General features: G+C 42.8%; 1 protein-coding gene across 2 annotated transcripts in view; it reads right to left on the bottom strand.

Moving 5' to 3' along the window:
- Positions 1-2,776: 2,776 nt before the first annotated feature.
- LOC120915315 (branched-chain-amino-acid aminotransferase, cytosolic-like) overlaps positions 2,777-17,570 on the bottom strand; it is a 65,672-nt gene continuing 50,878 nt past the window's right edge. For both annotated transcript variants that reach the window (XM_040325698.1, XM_040325697.1), the window contains exons 7-11: positions 15,850-15,992; positions 14,200-14,285; positions 13,093-13,233; positions 8,765-8,839; positions 2,777-3,299 (exon numbers count right to left, since the gene is read on the bottom strand). In XM_040325698.1, coding sequence (XP_040181632.1) covers positions 3,261-3,299; positions 8,765-8,839; positions 13,093-13,233; positions 14,200-14,285; positions 15,850-15,992 — 484 coding nt within the window. In that variant the 3' untranslated portion in view covers positions 2,777-3,260. The remainder of the gene's footprint in view (positions 3,300-8,764; positions 8,840-13,092; positions 13,234-14,199; positions 14,286-15,849; positions 15,993-17,570) is intronic.

The raw sequence follows: 17,570 nt of genomic DNA, 5'->3' as shown, positions 1-17,570 counted from the left end.
TTGCAGAATTCCCCTCACTTAGGGCGAATTCACACTGTAAAAACATCAAATCGCAGAGCAGTCGGATCGATTTACCGCTCCGGCTGCTCTCATTTGTGTGCTCGCTAGGGGGCAGTGTGGTGGGCGAATGATCCAGCTACCTTCTTTTAACAAACTTTATGTGAAGTGTACAAAACGTACACTTCATACACTGCAATGTTGGGTGGCGTGCTTTCCTGTCTGACATTGCAGTGTAATTCAGGCCGGTGTGCTGCAATAAAATCCAGCAGGTCTGTAATTTATAATAGTGCTATGCGGCATTGCAGTGTAAATGGGACACATAAGAAGCAATAGTTTCCTGTGTGTTCCTACGGTGAGAAAGTGTTATACTGCGGTAAAATGTCTGTCACCGCTAGGGTTGCCACCTCATCCCTTTAAAAAGGAACACATCTGAATTACACAGATTCTGAGGCTAATTTAATGCAGATAAGGCACCAAGTGAGTTTAATTACCACCTTAATCAGCCACAGAACCTGTGTAATTCAGATGTGTTCCTTTTTAAAGGGATGAGGTGGCAACCCTAGTCACCGCACATAATGTACAATGGCCTGTGTGGTGAAATGGCTGTCAGCAGGATAGGAAATGAGAGTAAATCTTTCCATTAGAGCCCTGGATAGCAGTAACCCCAACAAGGGTTTTAACTCTACTCCACTCTATTCAAAACTAGATAACATTTTTTAGGTTGAAATAAACTTTAGTGTATTACATTTTATTGTGGATCCTTTATATCATACTTCATTAAAAGCTAAAATACACAGCGCAATTAGCTGCGAGCAGCTGCCCAATCCCAATTGTAAACAATAGGAGGCTGCTGGAGCCTGCGTCCAGGCCCAATCACTTGCATGTGATCGCAGCATGAGCACATGCGAGTAGGCGCGATTAACTGAAAGGGCCAGCAGCCTGCAATTACCTTCAGTGGGACTGCCTAATCGCAGATAATCGCTGGAACCCCACTGGGATTCTCGCATATACTGTATTTATTGGCGTATAACACTCGCTTTTTTACCCTGAAAATAGAAGGTAAACTGTGGCTGCGTGTTATACGCAGGGGCTGCGGAAAGTATTTTTTTCTCATAGAGTTAGGGTGCGTGTTATACGCCGATAAATACGGTAATTGCAGCCAGAGTGATTCACAAGTGAATGCACCTTTAAAACACAACGGGCCAGATTCAGAGAGAATCGCCTATATTTAGGCGGGCTTAGCGTATCTCAGATACACTACACCGCCGTAAGTTTGAGCAGCAAGTTATGTATTCACATAGAACTTGCGCTGAAACTTACGGCGGCGCAGTGTAACTGGGCCGGCGTAAGCCCGCCTAATTCAAAATAGGCTGGTTGGGGGCGTGTACTATGTAAAATAGTAGTGACCCCACATTTTTGACGAACGGCGCATGCGCCGTTTGTGGACGTATCCCAGTGCGCATGCTCCAAATGACGTTGGCAAATCGTCATGCTTTCGACGTGAACATAAATTACGTCCAGCCCTATTCGCGAACGACTTACGCAAACGACGTAAACAATTCAAAACTCGGCGCGGGAACGACGGCCATACTTAACATAGGATACGTCTCATATAGCAGGGGTAACTTTACGCCGGAAAAAGCCTAACGTAAACGACGTAAAAAAATGCGTCGGGCGGACGTACGTTTGTGAATCAGCGTATCTAACTAATTTGCATATTCTATGCTGAAATCGACGGAAGGGCCACCTAATGGCCAGTGTAAATATGCAGCCTAAGATACGACGGTGTAAGAGACTTACGCCGGTCGGATCTTAGAGAAATCTATGCGTAACTGATTCTAAGAATCAGGCGCATAGATACAACGGCGCCCAATCGGACTTACGACGGCGTATCTGGAGATACGCCGTCGTAAGTCTTTGTGAATCTGGCCCAACTTCTGTATTTTTGTTTTCAATGAATGAGAATGTAAAGTATCCACAATAACATCACAAGTTATTTTTATTTTTTATTCTTCTTTCATTTTAGGGTTAGTTACAGTTATTGTCTGTAAGTTGTCGTTTTCCCCCTATCAAGTCATATTTGCAGCTGTTTTTTGAAACAATTGGCATGCATTCTGCGCTTTGGGCTCCTTAGATTTCACAGAAGGCTGCAGGAAGGCCACATAATATCACCAGGGCCTATGTAGTTTATTCCATGCCATTTAAAGCGGTTCCAGCCTTTTAATGCTTATTAAAAGTGAACAGCTACAAAAAGTATAGCTGCTGACTTTTAAAAAACAGACACTTTCCTGCTCCGTGCGGACGCATCGCTGGACCATGGAGCATCGCTCCTCTCCCCGGCGCCTCCATTCACATTCTGGGCACCTGGCCGTGACAGCTTTCGGCTTCACGTCCGGGCACGCAATGCGTATGTGTGCGTCGCGCTCCCGGAGTGGACAGGCGATCTCCTGGGACATGTCACATGTCCCAGGAGATCGCCTAGAGGGAGGGGAGTCGCCTAGGCAGTGGAAGTAGGAAGTGGGATAGGAAGTCACACTCCTACAGAAGCCCCCCCCCCCCCCCCCAAAAAAAATTACATACCAAATATGCTTAAAGCGGAAGTTCCACTTTTGGGTGAAACTCTGCTTTAACTTGTCCATTATAAGGAAAATCACTAGATGTGTGGAATATGATATGACCAATTGCTCCCTCTACTGTTTATCTGAGACATTGCACTGAGTTCACAGGCAACACAGCTAACACAGGATCATGACAAGTATGACATTGGACACAAAAGCAAGTGATTTATACAGTTTAATAGTGGAGTGTCATTGAGAGTAATCTCAGTTTTGATTCATATTGCTGAGAAGACATGAAGTCTTGTGCAAAGCAGCAGAGGCAGGAAGATCTGTTGGAGTTTCTATAGCACCGTTCAAGCACATAAATGATCTACAATATTACAGGAGACAACGGCAGAACTACAATCACAGTCTTAATCTACAACTCTACTGCATTTCTAACCCATCTAAGATCATAATCTCATTAACCATTTAAATACATTAAAATACAAGAGGCCACTTATCTGTCCTATCTGAGAACTATAAAAAATAACTGAAATAATCTGTTGCAGTATTGGAGGTAGACAGACACTCTCGTTTCACTTTCGTATGACGAGTCCTAAGACTGCACTCCTTGTAAAGTAAAAACACTTTTCATAAAATCCAAGAGATTGTTGATTGTGATACTTTGGAATGGAAATCCTGATTTCAGACACTTTACATTCATACCAGGAATGACCATTCACTGGGAGTTCGTCCATACTGTAGAGAGAAAGATATGGAAATGTTAGGAAGCATACACATTGGTAGATATATAAAAATCTGATTCCTACCAATCACCTACAGAAAAACCTTGGATTGTGAACATAATTTGTTCCAGAAACATGCTTGTAATCCAAAGCACTTGTATATCAAAGTAAATTTCCCCATAAGAAATAATGAAAACTCAAATGATTTGTTCCACAACCATTTATTCATAAGTGCTCCAGTTTCTAGTCCCTATAAAAAGATTATAGCAATGTGACCAGGTTGTGTAACCATAAAATGTCCATCCACAAATGGGAGCCTCCACAAGGGGATTAGAAGCAAAATCCAGCAGGAGCTCCAGAGTATAGAGGCGCCTCTAAGTGTAGCAATGTGCTGCTAAATGTTGTACCTTCATTAGAGCGGTGTTTCACCCTAAAAACAAATTTCTAGCATGCCATCAAGCATACTAGCACGATCTACAGTACACCTTCTTTTATTTTTTGGCGCCGTACTTACAGTTTACTGCCGTAGTGAAGTTTCAGACTCCCCGCGGGGAATGGGCGTTCCTATGCACAGGGAAGATGATTGACGGTCGGCTATGGCGCGTCACGCTCCCTGAAGATAGCCGAAATAGGACTTGCCTCTTCACCGCGCTATTTCCGCGCCTGCGCACAGACATCGGAGCTGACTGCGCAGGGGCCGTGAAGAGGCAAGTCCTATTTTGGCTATCTTCGGGGAGCGTGACGCGCCATAGCCGGCCGTCAATCATCTTCCCTGTGCATAGGAACGCCCATTCCCCGCGGGGAGTCTGAAACTTCATTACGGCAGTAAACAGTGAGTACGGCGCCAAAAAATAAAAGAAAGGTGTACTGTAGATCGCGCTAGTATGCTTGATGGCATGCTAGAATTTTTTTTTTTTTTTTAGGGTGAACCCCTGCTTTAAATGTAACCATATTGCTACACTTAGAGTCTCTTCTCTTTTATTCAGTTGTGACATGACTCTTATTTACTCTTATATCAAGACATCGCTTGTATATCAAGTCAAAATGTATTAAAAATGTTTGCTTGCCTTGCAAAACGCTCTCAAACCAAGGTTTTACTGTATACTGTATATCCAAGTAACAAGGGGAAAGTACTCCTTTAATGCATGTGTATAGAAAAGCAAAGTCTATGTCTATGTGGGCATCTCTATGCATACTGAACTGGGGGTACAGACAGGTACCGTACCTTTGCTGCTGGCTTTTCTTGGGCTGGAGAAACAATAATAGCCTATACTGGGGAAAAATATTATTTGATCACCTGCAGATTTTGTAAGTTTGCCCACAGATGTTATAAATTTCCTACAAATGTTAAAAATTAAGTTGCAGTTTAGTGAGTAAAATAAGTATTTGATCCCCAAGCAAAACACAAAGTGGAGAAACCCTTGCTGGCAAGCACAGAGGTCAGACGTTTCTTGTAGTTGGTTACCAGGTTTGCAGACATCATAGGAGAGATTCTGGTCCACTCTTCTTTACAGATCCTCCCTAAATCCTTAAAGTTTCTTGGCTGTCACTTGGCAACTCAAAGTTTCAGCTCCCTCCATACATTTTCTATAGGATTAAGGTCTGAAGACTGGCTAGGCCATTCTATAACCTTAATGTGCTTCTTCTTGAGCAACTGCTTTGCTGCCTTGGTGGTATGTTTTGGATCATTGTCATGCTGGAAGACCCATCCATGACCTATCTTCAGTGTTCTGGCTGAGGGAAGAAAGTTCTCATCCAAGATTTTACAATACATGGCCATGTCCATTGACCCCCTCAATGGGACAAAGACGGCCAGTACCTTTAGCAGAGAAACAGCCCCAAAGCATCACATTTCCACCTCCAGGCTTGACTGTAGGGATGGTGCTCTTAGGGTCATAGTCAGCATTTGTCTTCCTCCAAACACGGCGGGGCGAGTTAATGTCAAAAAGCTCAATTGTGGTCTTATCTGACCACAGCGCTTCCTCCCAATCCTCTGAATCATTTAGAGGTTCATTGGCAAACTTCAGATGGGCCTGTACATTAGGGTGACGAGACATCCCCGGGCTGAGGCGGGCGGTGGCGGCGACGGGCAGAGATTCGCTGATTGCCGCCATTACTAGTAAAAAAAAAATCCCTGAATTTAATTTAAAAAATCTGGTCACCTTACTGTACATGTGCTGTCCTAAGGAGGGGAACTTGCGGGCACTGCAGGACTTCAATCCGCGGCGGCGTATTGTGTTACCAATGGTTTGTTTGGCGACTGTGATCCCATCTGCCTTGAGATTATTCACAAGCTCCTCCCGCGTAGTTCTGGGCTGATCCCTCACTTTTCTCATGATCACCCTTTCCCCATGAAGCAAAATCCTGCATGGAGCTCCAGACCGAGCGCGATTGATGGTTATTTTGTATTTCTTCCATTTGCGCTCTAACAGCGGTCTCCTTCTCACCAAGCTTCTTGCTGATGGTCTTGAAGCCCTTTCCAGCCTTGTGCAGGTCTATAATCTTGCCCCTGACTTCCTTTGACAGCTCTTTGATCTTGCCCATGATGGTGGGTTTGAATGGAAGAAAGATTCTATGGACAGGTGTCTTATATACACATAATAAGTTGTCATTAGGAGCACCTTTTTAAATTGACAGGACTAATCAGTGTACCAGTCTGTGGGCGCCAGAATTATTGTTGGTTGGTAGGGGATTAAATACTTATTTTACTTACTGAACTGCAACTGAATTTATAACATTTGTATCATGTTTTATTTCTGGATTTTTGGTTGATATTCTGTCTCTATCATTTAACCACTCATGTGGTTTATACGTCGGCAGAATGGCACGGCTGGGCAGATCAATGTATATATATACGTTGCCCATTAAGATCGGCATTGTGGGCGTACGCCCGCCACGAGCTCCGTGACTCCGATCGCGGGTCCCGTGGACCAGATGTCTGCGGGTATACCCGCGATCGTGTCACGGTGCGGAAAAAGGGGGAAATGCTTATGTACACAAGCATTTCCCCTGTTTTCCTAGTGACAGGACAGTGACCACAGCTTCCTGTAATCGGAAGCTGGGATCACTGTCGTGTCACACAAAGCCCATCTCCCCTACAGTTAGAACACATCCCTAGGCACTCTTAACCCCTTCAGCGCCACCTAGTGGTTAACCCCCTTCACTGCCAGTGGCATTTTCACAGTAATCAGTGCATTTTTATAGCACGGATTGCTGTAAAAAGGACAATGGTCCCAAAAATGCGTCAAAAGTGTCCGATGTGTCCGCCATAATGTCACAGTCATGATAAAAATCGCAGATCGCCGCCATTACTAGTAAAAAAATAATAATAAAAATGCCATAATTCTATCCCCCTATTTTGTAGACGCTATAACTTTTGCGCAAACCAATCAATAAACACGTATTGCACTTTGTTTACCAAAAATATGTAGAAGAATACGTATCGGCCTAAACTGAAGAAAAAATATGTTTTTATATATATTTTTGGGTGATATTTATTATTATAGCAAAAAAAATATTGCTTTTTTTTTTCAAAATTGTCGCTCTATTTTGTATTTTTATAGCGCAAAAAAAAAATGCAGAGGTGATCAAATACCACCAAAAGAAATCTCCATTTGTGGGAAAAAAGGACGTAAATTTTGTTTGGGAGCCACGTCGCATGACCGCGCAATTGTCAGTTAAGGCGACGCAGTGCCGAATCACAAAAAGTGCGCTGGTCTTTGGCCAGCGAAATGGGGGCTTAAGTGGTTAAAATACGCCTAAAAAAAAAAAATGATAGACCCTTCATTTCTTTGTAAGTGGGCAAACTTACAAAATCTGCAGTGGATCAAATAATTATTTTCCCCGCTGTATATTATCCAACGCAGCTGATTGCTATTTTTTTTAAAAAAAACTAAGTATTATGTTGGTTTGAACAAGTAAATATGAGAGAATTTTGTTTGCCCAATGTTGGCAATGTATCCTGATTTTTTTTTTTAATGCATTTTACCGTTTTCCTGATGTTTACATAAAAACTTTATCGAAAGCACTTTTTTTTGGACAGGCTGAGACAGGACTGAAATCTGTTTGGATTTATTGTCTGTGTGCATCTTGGAAAGATGTCTCTTCCTTCTCGGTCCCAGAAACCACACAGGTACCTGGGTTTGGACCCATTTGGTGTCAGGGAATTTCAAATGTGCGTCCGTATAGCTGAAAATCTAACTAAAGCTACAAAGTTTTTTTTTAACTTCATACAACGCATAATTATCACTAACATGAAATTCAACACTGATAACGGAGAAGGCTTTAGCCAGTCCAGAGCATTCTGGCTTGACTTAAAAATGCTTCCCTGTACCAACAAGGCATGGTTGCCTCAGTTTAAGGCCCCTTTCACACGGACGAATAGAATGGTGCTTTTTAGCTGTGGGTTTTCTAGTTTTCTACCGCAGCTAAAAGCACACAATGTTTTCCTATGGCCCCATTCACACACAGTGTTTAGCTGCGATTTCGTTACATGCGGTTTGGTGCGAATAGAAAAAATAGAATTGAATGCGCCCCAGGTGCGATTTAGCGCAGCTATATGCACATAACCGCAAGTAATTGCAGTCTTTTGTGTCAACTGCGGATAGCAGTGTGAGAAAAAAAAAAAAGAAGAACAGGAAGCACATCATAATCAAAAAAAAAATAATTGCTATGGGAAGGAATGACTACCGCAGCTAAACGTGGCCGCATGTAACCGCACGTAATCGCAATGTACAAATGCAGCTAATCGCAGTGCCTGGAGCCTTGAATTTCACAGAACATTTACATGCTTTTAACTGCGACAAAACAGCTGTCCGTGTGAAAGGCGCCTAAGATTAGATTAGAAAGACATCAGAGATGACCAAAGTCAAATAAGCCAAAATCCCAGAAAGAAATGAATCCCAAATGTAGGAACAATGTCAGATTTCCCTAAAATCTTTAAAATAACGAATTATGCTTGCTTGGGCTATATGTTTTTATATCGTAATACAGGACCATATAGGGGTAAATAGACAGCAGTTTTGTAAAAGAAAAGCCCCATACACACGGTCGGACTTTTTAACAACAAACTTATAAATTACCAGGTTTCTCCATCAGACAAAAGTTCGCTCTGCAAACAGACAAACTTTCCGGCAACAAAAGTCCTACGTTGCAAAGTCCTAGCGTGTGTATAGAAATCCATCGGACTCAAGTCCAAAGTACAAACACGCATGCTCAGAACAAATGCAAAAGATCAGACAACAATACAGAAGTTGACCAAAAGATGGCGGTAAAGAGCTGAAAAAAGCACGTGATTTTGGGAAAGTTTGCTAAAAAAAAGTCCTGCTGTGAGTATGCATGCCAAGTTCACGGCCAACGCCCAACGCCCGAACAAAAATCTACGAAAAAGTTTGTTTGAAGTCCGATTGCGTGTATGAGGCTTAAGAATATTACTAAACCTTATTAGAATCACTGGAATGCATAATACAGATTTCATACCTGGATGTCTGTGAGCTCCTTCAAGAAACGTTTTGCAATCTCAGGTCCATTTTCCATGGTGGGTATGTGGTAACTCTAAAAGTGACAGAAACAGCAGATACCCAAATTATAAAAAAAAAATGACATGCAGAACATTGACTACTAAGGTATACATATTGGGTTAACATTAGACTGTACATTAGACACTGTACTTGGTTCCCTCAATAATGGTTTTAGTGTATTTTGAAGGAGTTGTATTTAAAGTGGATCGTTACCCTCCCCTCCAATTATATATATTTTTTTTTTAAACCCGCTTACCGCGTTGTGTGTTTTGCACATTTCAGATACTCACCCACCCAGCGGATCCGGCGTTTTCCTGCTGAGATCCTCTTCTCTTCTGCCACATCTCCATCCCGTGCCACCATGTTACTGTGTGATGTCATCAGGAGGCGGTTGGCTCTTCAGGGTTCAGTCGGCGGGAATTTTCGATGATGCGCTGCTAGGCCCTTTACTGATCGATAGACTACACATTTGTGACATGCAAATCTCCCAGGTGTCATAGGGAGCACAGTGCACGTCAGTCACCTAGGCAAGTCACATGCATGGGGGTGAAGCCTGGAGACTTAAAAGAAAAATGCTGCCTGTGTCACTGGACTCCACTGCGATCCCAAATAATCTTGTAAGAGTTGAAGTTTGAAGGTGGGAAAATGGAAAATTATATAAAATTTTCCTTTGCTAGTGCCAATCCATGGCAGCACACTACCACCACATATGTGTTGCCATGTTGGCACCATGAAAATGAAAAATTGTATCAAATACTTACTGTAATTTGCCTTTCTTGGCACCAATCCATGGCAGCGTACATGTCGCGATAGTATGGTGCCAGGAAATCTTGGTTTCCCTTCAGATTCAGCAGATTTCTCAGGATCAGAATGGAGTTCAGCAGCAGTGGAGGCAGCAGGAATGGAAAACCTTATTTAACAAATATGCCTTGGCTTGGCTTGTTATATATACTATAGATACAATCTACTCTAGTTTATCCTGTTGGTCTCTTACCATGGTTGTGCTAGAAGATTGGATTGAAGGAGGAGAGAGATGCAACACAAACCTAACCACTACCACGATTACATTAGAACGGCCATGGAAACACACACACACACACACACACACACACACACACACACATATATTATATATATATATATATATATATATATATATATATATATATACACACACACACACACACACAGCAGTGCACCTTAAAGCAGTATTAAACCCAAAGTTAAACATTTATCATATTGAAGCTTATGTGACTGCTGCATTAGTTTTATTTTTATTTTTGAGGCTTTTAATTTTTCCCAGGTGACCCGGACAGTAACTCTGTTGTTTTTTTAAAAGAACAAGCTCTCTTGCAGATTTTACCAGTCACAGGGATGAGAAACGATTTAACACGGACAGAGGGGCATCAGCTTTTATGAAAAAACTTTATCCCAAAAGGGAAAAAATCTAACGTTTATCTGAGCAATATACAACTAGGGAGGCATTAGACAGGGTGGAAGAGAATTGATGGGGGGGGGGGGGGGGGGGTCCAGATTAAAAACAACTCTCACTGCCTGCTGGTCATCAAGAGCATTGTGCAATCTGCATTGTGGCTGCATTGTGGCTGCAAATAGCAGTTCTCTAGTCACTGTCACTAAGGAATCTACTGAAGGAAGCACTTCAGGGCATGGCAGCCATGGCATTGCATTATGTAACTTGAAACTGGGGCTCTGTGCCAGCTTTTCTTATGATGGGCAAGTTTATGTTGTATCTACTCCCCTTACCCACCTTTCCTATTGAGGTGAAAATACATCAAAACCTTCAGAAGTGAAAAACCACAGGAGAGCAGAACTCCGATCATATTTCTGGTTATACTGGGGAAGGGTTCATTTTATATTTTCTTGCTCTTGGCTCCCACTGGGGAGTTTTCCATTTCTGCCCCAATGAAAAAAACAAACATAACAGAAGCCATCATGTCTTCATTAATAAAAGTGCTTGTAGTCTGCGCACATTTTGTTCAAGAGATACTCCTCTTTCCCTGCTATCCCAATAACAGAACAAGAAATAAGGCAAAATATCCTCAACAGACACAAAAAGAGGATCTATCCTTTACTCAATAATACAAGTGCAAGGTTTATATTGAAGATGATGCGACTTCAATATCTTTTAGAGCACAAGCATTGTATACAAAAACCTAAATCGTAATTTAAGTCCAAAGAACAGGAGCACAGACAGGGGTCCCCTTCCTTTCATACCGTGTTTCCCCGAAAATAAGCCCGGGTCTTATATTAATTATGCCAACAAAGGACACAGTAGGGCTTATTTTTGGGGTAGGTCTTACTATGTATTGTGCTGTCTTCTCTCCCCCTCCCCCTCCCTGCCTGTCAGGAATCCCCAGTGTGAACTGAGTTAAAATGCTTGTAAAATCATATAATCCACTCTATTACAGTAATATATAATGTACAATGTGTGCGTTTCTGTAATATAATTGTGCCAAATACCTTCGTTATAGCGCCGCTCTGCACTTCTGTGACCCTTCGGAGCTCTCCTCCCCACAATTATATTACAGAAACACACACATTGTACATTATAAACTACTGTAATAGAGTGGATTATAGGATTTTACAAGCATTTTTAACTAGGGCTTGTTTTCGGGGTAGGGCTTATATTGCAGCCCTCCTGAAAAATAACGCTAGGTCTTATTTTCAGAGTAGGTCTTATTTTTGGGGAAACAGGGTAGCTACTGAATATTCTCATTAGAAGTATAATTACATATTTCACTTGCGCCATCTGCTGGGGAGATACGGCACATGCATTTCAGTACTGGACCTCAGTCTTCAAGTACTGTAGCAACACAAAGCTGGTGTTCCTACATCCTAAATAAGTTCCCTATCCTTAATAAAGAGCTTGATCCTTAATAAAGAATTGGATGCTACATCCATAATAGAGAGCTGGATGCTACATCCTTAATAGAGAGCTGGATGCTACATCCTTAAAAAGTTCCCTATATGTGATAAAGAGCTTGTTCCTACATCCTTAAGGCCCCTTTCACACGGGCGGACCGTTAAGGTCCACCTGTTAGTTTTGTCGGCGGACCTGAACGGCCGCTCCATGCATGCCTTTGGAGCGTCGGATGTCAGCGGTGACATGTCCGCTGACATCCGACTCGATCCGCTAAAATCAGACGTATGGCGATACTTCGCCCCCGTTTTAAGTGGAGCTATTATTTTATAATAAAAAAACAATACTGTGAAACAGTAGGCAGGGTAGACCTGGGTGCTTTTTTTTTTTTTAGCAATTAGATTTTTAAAAAAATTTAACCACTTTGACCTCCAAGTTTACCCCCCTTCCTGACCAGGCAATATTTTACGATACGTGACTGTGGGACACTGTGCCCAAATAAAATGTGTGTCCTTTTCCCCACAAACAGTTTTTTTCTTTGGTTCATTTTACATTTTTTGCACTAGAATCAAAGAAAGACTGACAATTTTGAAAAAAATATAGATTTTTTTTTACTTTCTGCTATAAAACTTATAACGAGACTGTGATATTGCAGTGGACAGATCTGACACTGGCACTTTTTTGGGGACCAGTGACATTATTATAGTGATCAGTGCTAAAAACATGCACTGTCACTGGCAAGGGAAGTGGGCGATTAAAGGGTTAACTGCATGTAGTGGAAGACATGGATTGGTGCTCATGCTTTACAGAAACACAGGATCCATGTCTTCTGTACTGACAGAATGACAGTCTGTCTTGTTTTCATAGGCAGACTGGCATTCTGTCAGTGTAATGAACGATTAGCGGGTGGTGGTGGAGATTGGGTCTGTGGGACCTGCAGATCAACTCCCACCGTGTAGAATCACAGTGGGAGCGAGCCGACGGCGGCGCCCAAAACCTGGAACTGCAGAATCACACACATACACGATTCTGCATAGCAATTGCCTGATTTTGACCTCAGTATCTTGTCTTATTACAGCAACTTTTCAAAATGCAAGTGTTGGTCAAGTCTTAGTTTTTCTTGCGTTACCATGGTAAAAAAAATCCATTGCAGTCAGAAACCAAAAAGCACCTCACATGGTCAGTGGGCATGGACTGTACTTACTAAAGCCTGTGCTGTGTAACACCCTAGCTCTACATATCTTAATAGGCTGATTGAATGTAGAAGACGATGAGCCTGCAATGGGTGTGTATTATGAGAAATAATAGGTTAGGAGTTTTTCAAGACCTCTACAAATCTATCGCCACCTGATCTGCTCAGACAATTGAATATTCACTTTATGTTTGTGATTTGTTGTGACACTCACTTTGTCATTGTAGAGTATCCGGCTTACTGGACTTACAACACAGGCTGTTCCTGCGCCAAAGACCTCATATACTCTGTTTTCCCGAAGCCCTTTAATCAGATCATTCATGGTAACTGTGCTCTCGGACACTTTGAATTCTCCCTGCAAAACATTAAAACACAAAATTAAGTGATATTAAAGAATCACTTTGGGAAGCGCTTTTTCCACAATTTAAACAGGCCACACCAAAAAGAAAAACCCCAGTTTAATTTCAGAATGCTATAGTGGAGGGATTAGCGTGCAGAGATTTTTTTAAAGGATAATTTTACCTTTAGTACAGTTAGCCTATAACTATCCCCATTTAGAAACGTCCTCGTTCAGGCACCCTGGTGACGTTCGGGCACCCTGGTGACGTTCGGCTGAGCCTACCCTCCTCCAGCCACTGTATTGAAGCTCATCTCTCCTGGGATGTGTGACATGCCTATTCCAGAAGTATTCAGTAGCAGAGAAAATATTCTCACCTAGGTCTCTGCCATTACTCCCAGACTCAATTTAAAGCTTGAGGATGAGCCTGCAGATTTAACCAGTGTGGCTCCCTATCTAGGCTCTCTTATAGTCCAAAATATGTCCGATACCTTTCTGGTGCACCCACTTAATAGAGACTGGAAGAACCCTGGCGAGCTTTTCTCTCATCCCAAACGTCATTATTCATCCATCAAGAGTGACTTTAAATACCCAGCACTTCTGGTTATGGAAAGCTTGCAAATCACTTGTCTACATTTTCCAATGCAGTTCTAGGTGTAAGAGACCCAGGAACCTGCACTGTTATGTGGCAGTAGGTAGATCGTCTTAGACCAGAGGGAGTTGGAACTTACACCGGGTTTCTCTTTTCTGCAGTGGGTGAAAGAAAACAAGTACAAAGAGCTGAGGGGGGCTGCAGTAAAGTGAACCTATTGCTTTGCTCGACATGTGCACTTTGAGGTGTGACTCCCATATCCTGCATTGGAAGTCCAAGAAAATGGCATGTGAAGGTCTCTAGTAACCACGAAGGCTAATTTGGCTATAAAAGAAACAATAAAAGAAGAACTCTGGACAAAAAGTCAATCACACAATTTATCTAAAGCTTACCCACTGCCGTGCCAGATCCAGTAAGCTCTGTCTTGTTATCCCAGGGAGGATTAAACCATTTAACGGGGGAGTTATTAGCTCTTTCTCTGCAAGAACACACATTAGAGACTGAAAAAGTGAGCACTAACATCACCTGGATAAAGTTACAAATTATGTTAGCCATAAACAGGCACTGAAGAAGACAGCTGTTACCCCCATATAGCCCAAGTATCTCAAGCAGTAGTTAAAACCGATGCATTGTTTGACTAAACTGGACCATACATGACCACCCTCAGAAATAAGAATGCGTCCAAAGCCAAAACTTTTTTGAATTAAGGAGATAAAAGGTCAGTTTTTTGTAAACTAAAACGCAAGTAAGCTTTTCCAGGGGGGGGTCGACTTTTTTTTTCAATGCTCTGGATCTGGAGGTGTTAACTGGCCTCTGTATATAAGCTAAAGCAAAATTGAATTTTCCTTAGCTTCCTTAAGACGGCTGAATGAGTAGAATGGAGTAGATAATGATGACCTGGCCAGTTTATTTTTGTCCGTTACATTTAATTCCTCCCCTGTAGACACAACATAAAGTAAGAGGGAAAATATCTAAATTAGATACCCGTATTTATCGGCGTATACCGCGCACTATTTTGCCCTGAAAATCAGGGCAAAATCGTGGGTGCGCGATATACGCCGATACCCGCTTTCCCGCCACGAGTTTGAATACTGCGCCGGCATATATCGAGCGCAGTACACTCGTGTATCTTCGGGCAGTCTCGGCGCCTCACACGCTGACGTCCTTAGCGTACAGGACGTCAACGAGAGAGTTGCCGAGCCTGCCCGACGATACACGAGTGTACTGCGCTCGGTATATGTCGGCACAGTATTCAAACTCGGCGCGGGAAACGAGCGGGGAGGACGCCGCAGAAGGGCGCCGGACCCGACGAAGAGGACACCCGAAGCCGCAGAAGGACGCCGGGACCCGACAAAGAGGACACCCGAAGCCGCAGAAGGACGCCGGACCCGACGAAGAGGACACCCGAAGCCGCAGACGGACGCCGGACCCGATGAGGCCGCCGATGGACGCCGCGCAAGACACCAAAACTGTAAGTACAAAAAAAACTTTTTTCCACAGGATTCACGGCAACTTTAGGGGTGCGCGGTATACGCGGGAGCGCGTTATACCGCGATAAATACGGTAAATCCCATCTTAGACCGTTCTCTCTACTATTCTTGCTCAAACCATAGCTAAAAATGTTGGATGTTCCTAAGACTTTTCTGGTTGGTTTTGGATGCACCAAGAAATATTTAGGAAAAAATGTCTAGGCAAGAAGCAATGAGCAATAACCAATAAGAAGCAAGAGGCGATGAGCAGTAACCAATAGCAAGCAAGAAGCAACGAGCAGTAACCAATAGCAAGCAAGAAGCAATGAGCAGTAACCAATAGCAAGCAAGAAGCAATGAGCAGTAACCAATAGCAAGCAAGAAGCAATGAGCAGTAACCAATAGCTAGCACGAAGCAATGAGCAGTAACCAATAGCAAGCAAGAAGCAATGAGCATTAACCAATAGCTAGCAATCATCTTGTACTGAAGTACGATTCTAGTCTAAACTTTTTGAATAATGTGGAAGGGTTAGAACTTCAGTCATATTGTGAAATCTCCCCTATTTGACTTACCTCCTTGTTCATTAGTCCAGAACATGAAAAAGTTCATTGTGCCAGCTTCAGTCACTTCATGGTTATCTCCATACAGCCACAACACTTGCTGACATCCTAGCTGGGATGCTTCATTCTGTACATATATGGTAGGACCATAATTTCTGTGTGGACATAGATGAATTATATAAAATGACCTAAATTAGCCATTTATTTTTGTGTTTTATTTCCTGAAAATATGCATTTTATAAGCATCTGCACAAATATCATACAACATAAAAAAATGCAACTGCTAACATTTTGTTCTACAGGGTCTTTGCTTTCATAATATATATATATTTAGCAAAAAAATGCAGAATTTAATGTGTGCAAAAGTGGGTAAACAAGCAACTAGCAAGATTCAAATATTGCTCAAGCCTACTGAGGCCTGTTGGCAGCTTGTTTAAAGTGACAGTCAGAGTTCCCAATAAAATCTGGGGTTAACAAGACCAAACTTCAGCTGAATGATACTTTGAAGCTGCTTAAAGCTTGTCGAAATCTGTGCAAAAGCTTGCTCTACACACTGCTCTTAAATAAGCTGAAGCCCATGTGAAGAAGGCCTACATGTACGAATCATGTTAATTTTGATGTCTGCTCAGTAGAATTTATCTTCTGGGCTGCATATAATCATCAGCTGACAAGATCAACCTCCCTGATGTTGCCGCTCATCTGTAAGGTTACAATGTTACTGTCAGAGTGGTAACTCAGAAGGAGGAAACAAAGGAAATGCTTGCTCCTGCCTGCAGCACACTAATGACATCATCATCCCAGACTCCTCCTCCCAGACTAGACACAGTCTCATGCTAGAACAAACAAGGGAAATAGAGAAAGCAGATGCAGTGTGAAGATGTTGATGCAGCTGCGTGCATGCATGCGGCATGTGTTGATGTCATTGTGTTAATACGTTGCGTACAGCTGGAAGCCTAACCACTTAAGGACCACCCACTGTATATATACGTCGGCACTTTAAAGATGGATATATCGGTAACAGCAGCAGCTGCTGCCACAACCGAGGTATCCATCTTTTCAGTGGGCGGTGCCGTTTACGATAATGGTGGTCTCTGCAGCGGATTCACCTTTATCGGCGGCGAGAGAGGGACGCTCTCCCGCACCCTCCGCCGCTTACCGGAGCCGTCTAGGACTAGGCAGACATGTTAATAGTTAAAAACATGTAGGGCCATATTCTTAAACAAGTTACGTAGGCGTATCAGCAGATACGCCTACGTAAGTCCGTTTCCTATGTTTAAGTGTATTCTCAAACTGAGATACACTTAAACATGCCTAAGATACGACGGCTTGCGCCGTTGTATCTTAGGCTGCAATATTTACGCTGACCGCTAGGTGGCGGTCAGCGTAGAATATGCAAATGACTAGTCACGCCGATTCTCGAACGTACACTTGCCCGCCGTAGTGTTTTAACGTCGTTTCCGTAAGCGATACGCGGCGTAAAGATAAAGATGCCCCCTAGGTGGCGTACTCAATGTTAAGTATGGCCGTCGATCCCGCGTCGAAATTTCAAAATTAAACGTCGTTTACGTAAGTCGTCCGTGAATGGCGCTGGACGCCATTTACGTTACAGTCAAAACAAATGACGTCCGTGAGACGTCATTTAGCGCAATGCAAGTCGGGTAATTTACCCGACGGAGCATGCGCATTATGATCGGCGCGGGAGCACGCCCCCTGCCTGGATCATTTGAATTAGG

The sequence above is a fragment of the Rana temporaria genome, chromosome 10, assembly GCF_905171775.1.
Source record: "Rana temporaria chromosome 10, aRanTem1.1, whole genome shotgun sequence".
Taxonomy (NCBI): Eukaryota; Metazoa; Chordata; class Amphibia; order Anura; family Ranidae; genus Rana; species Rana temporaria.
The sequence above is the reverse complement of the archived record's forward strand: the minus strand, read 5'-3'. Positions and strand labels throughout refer to the sequence as shown.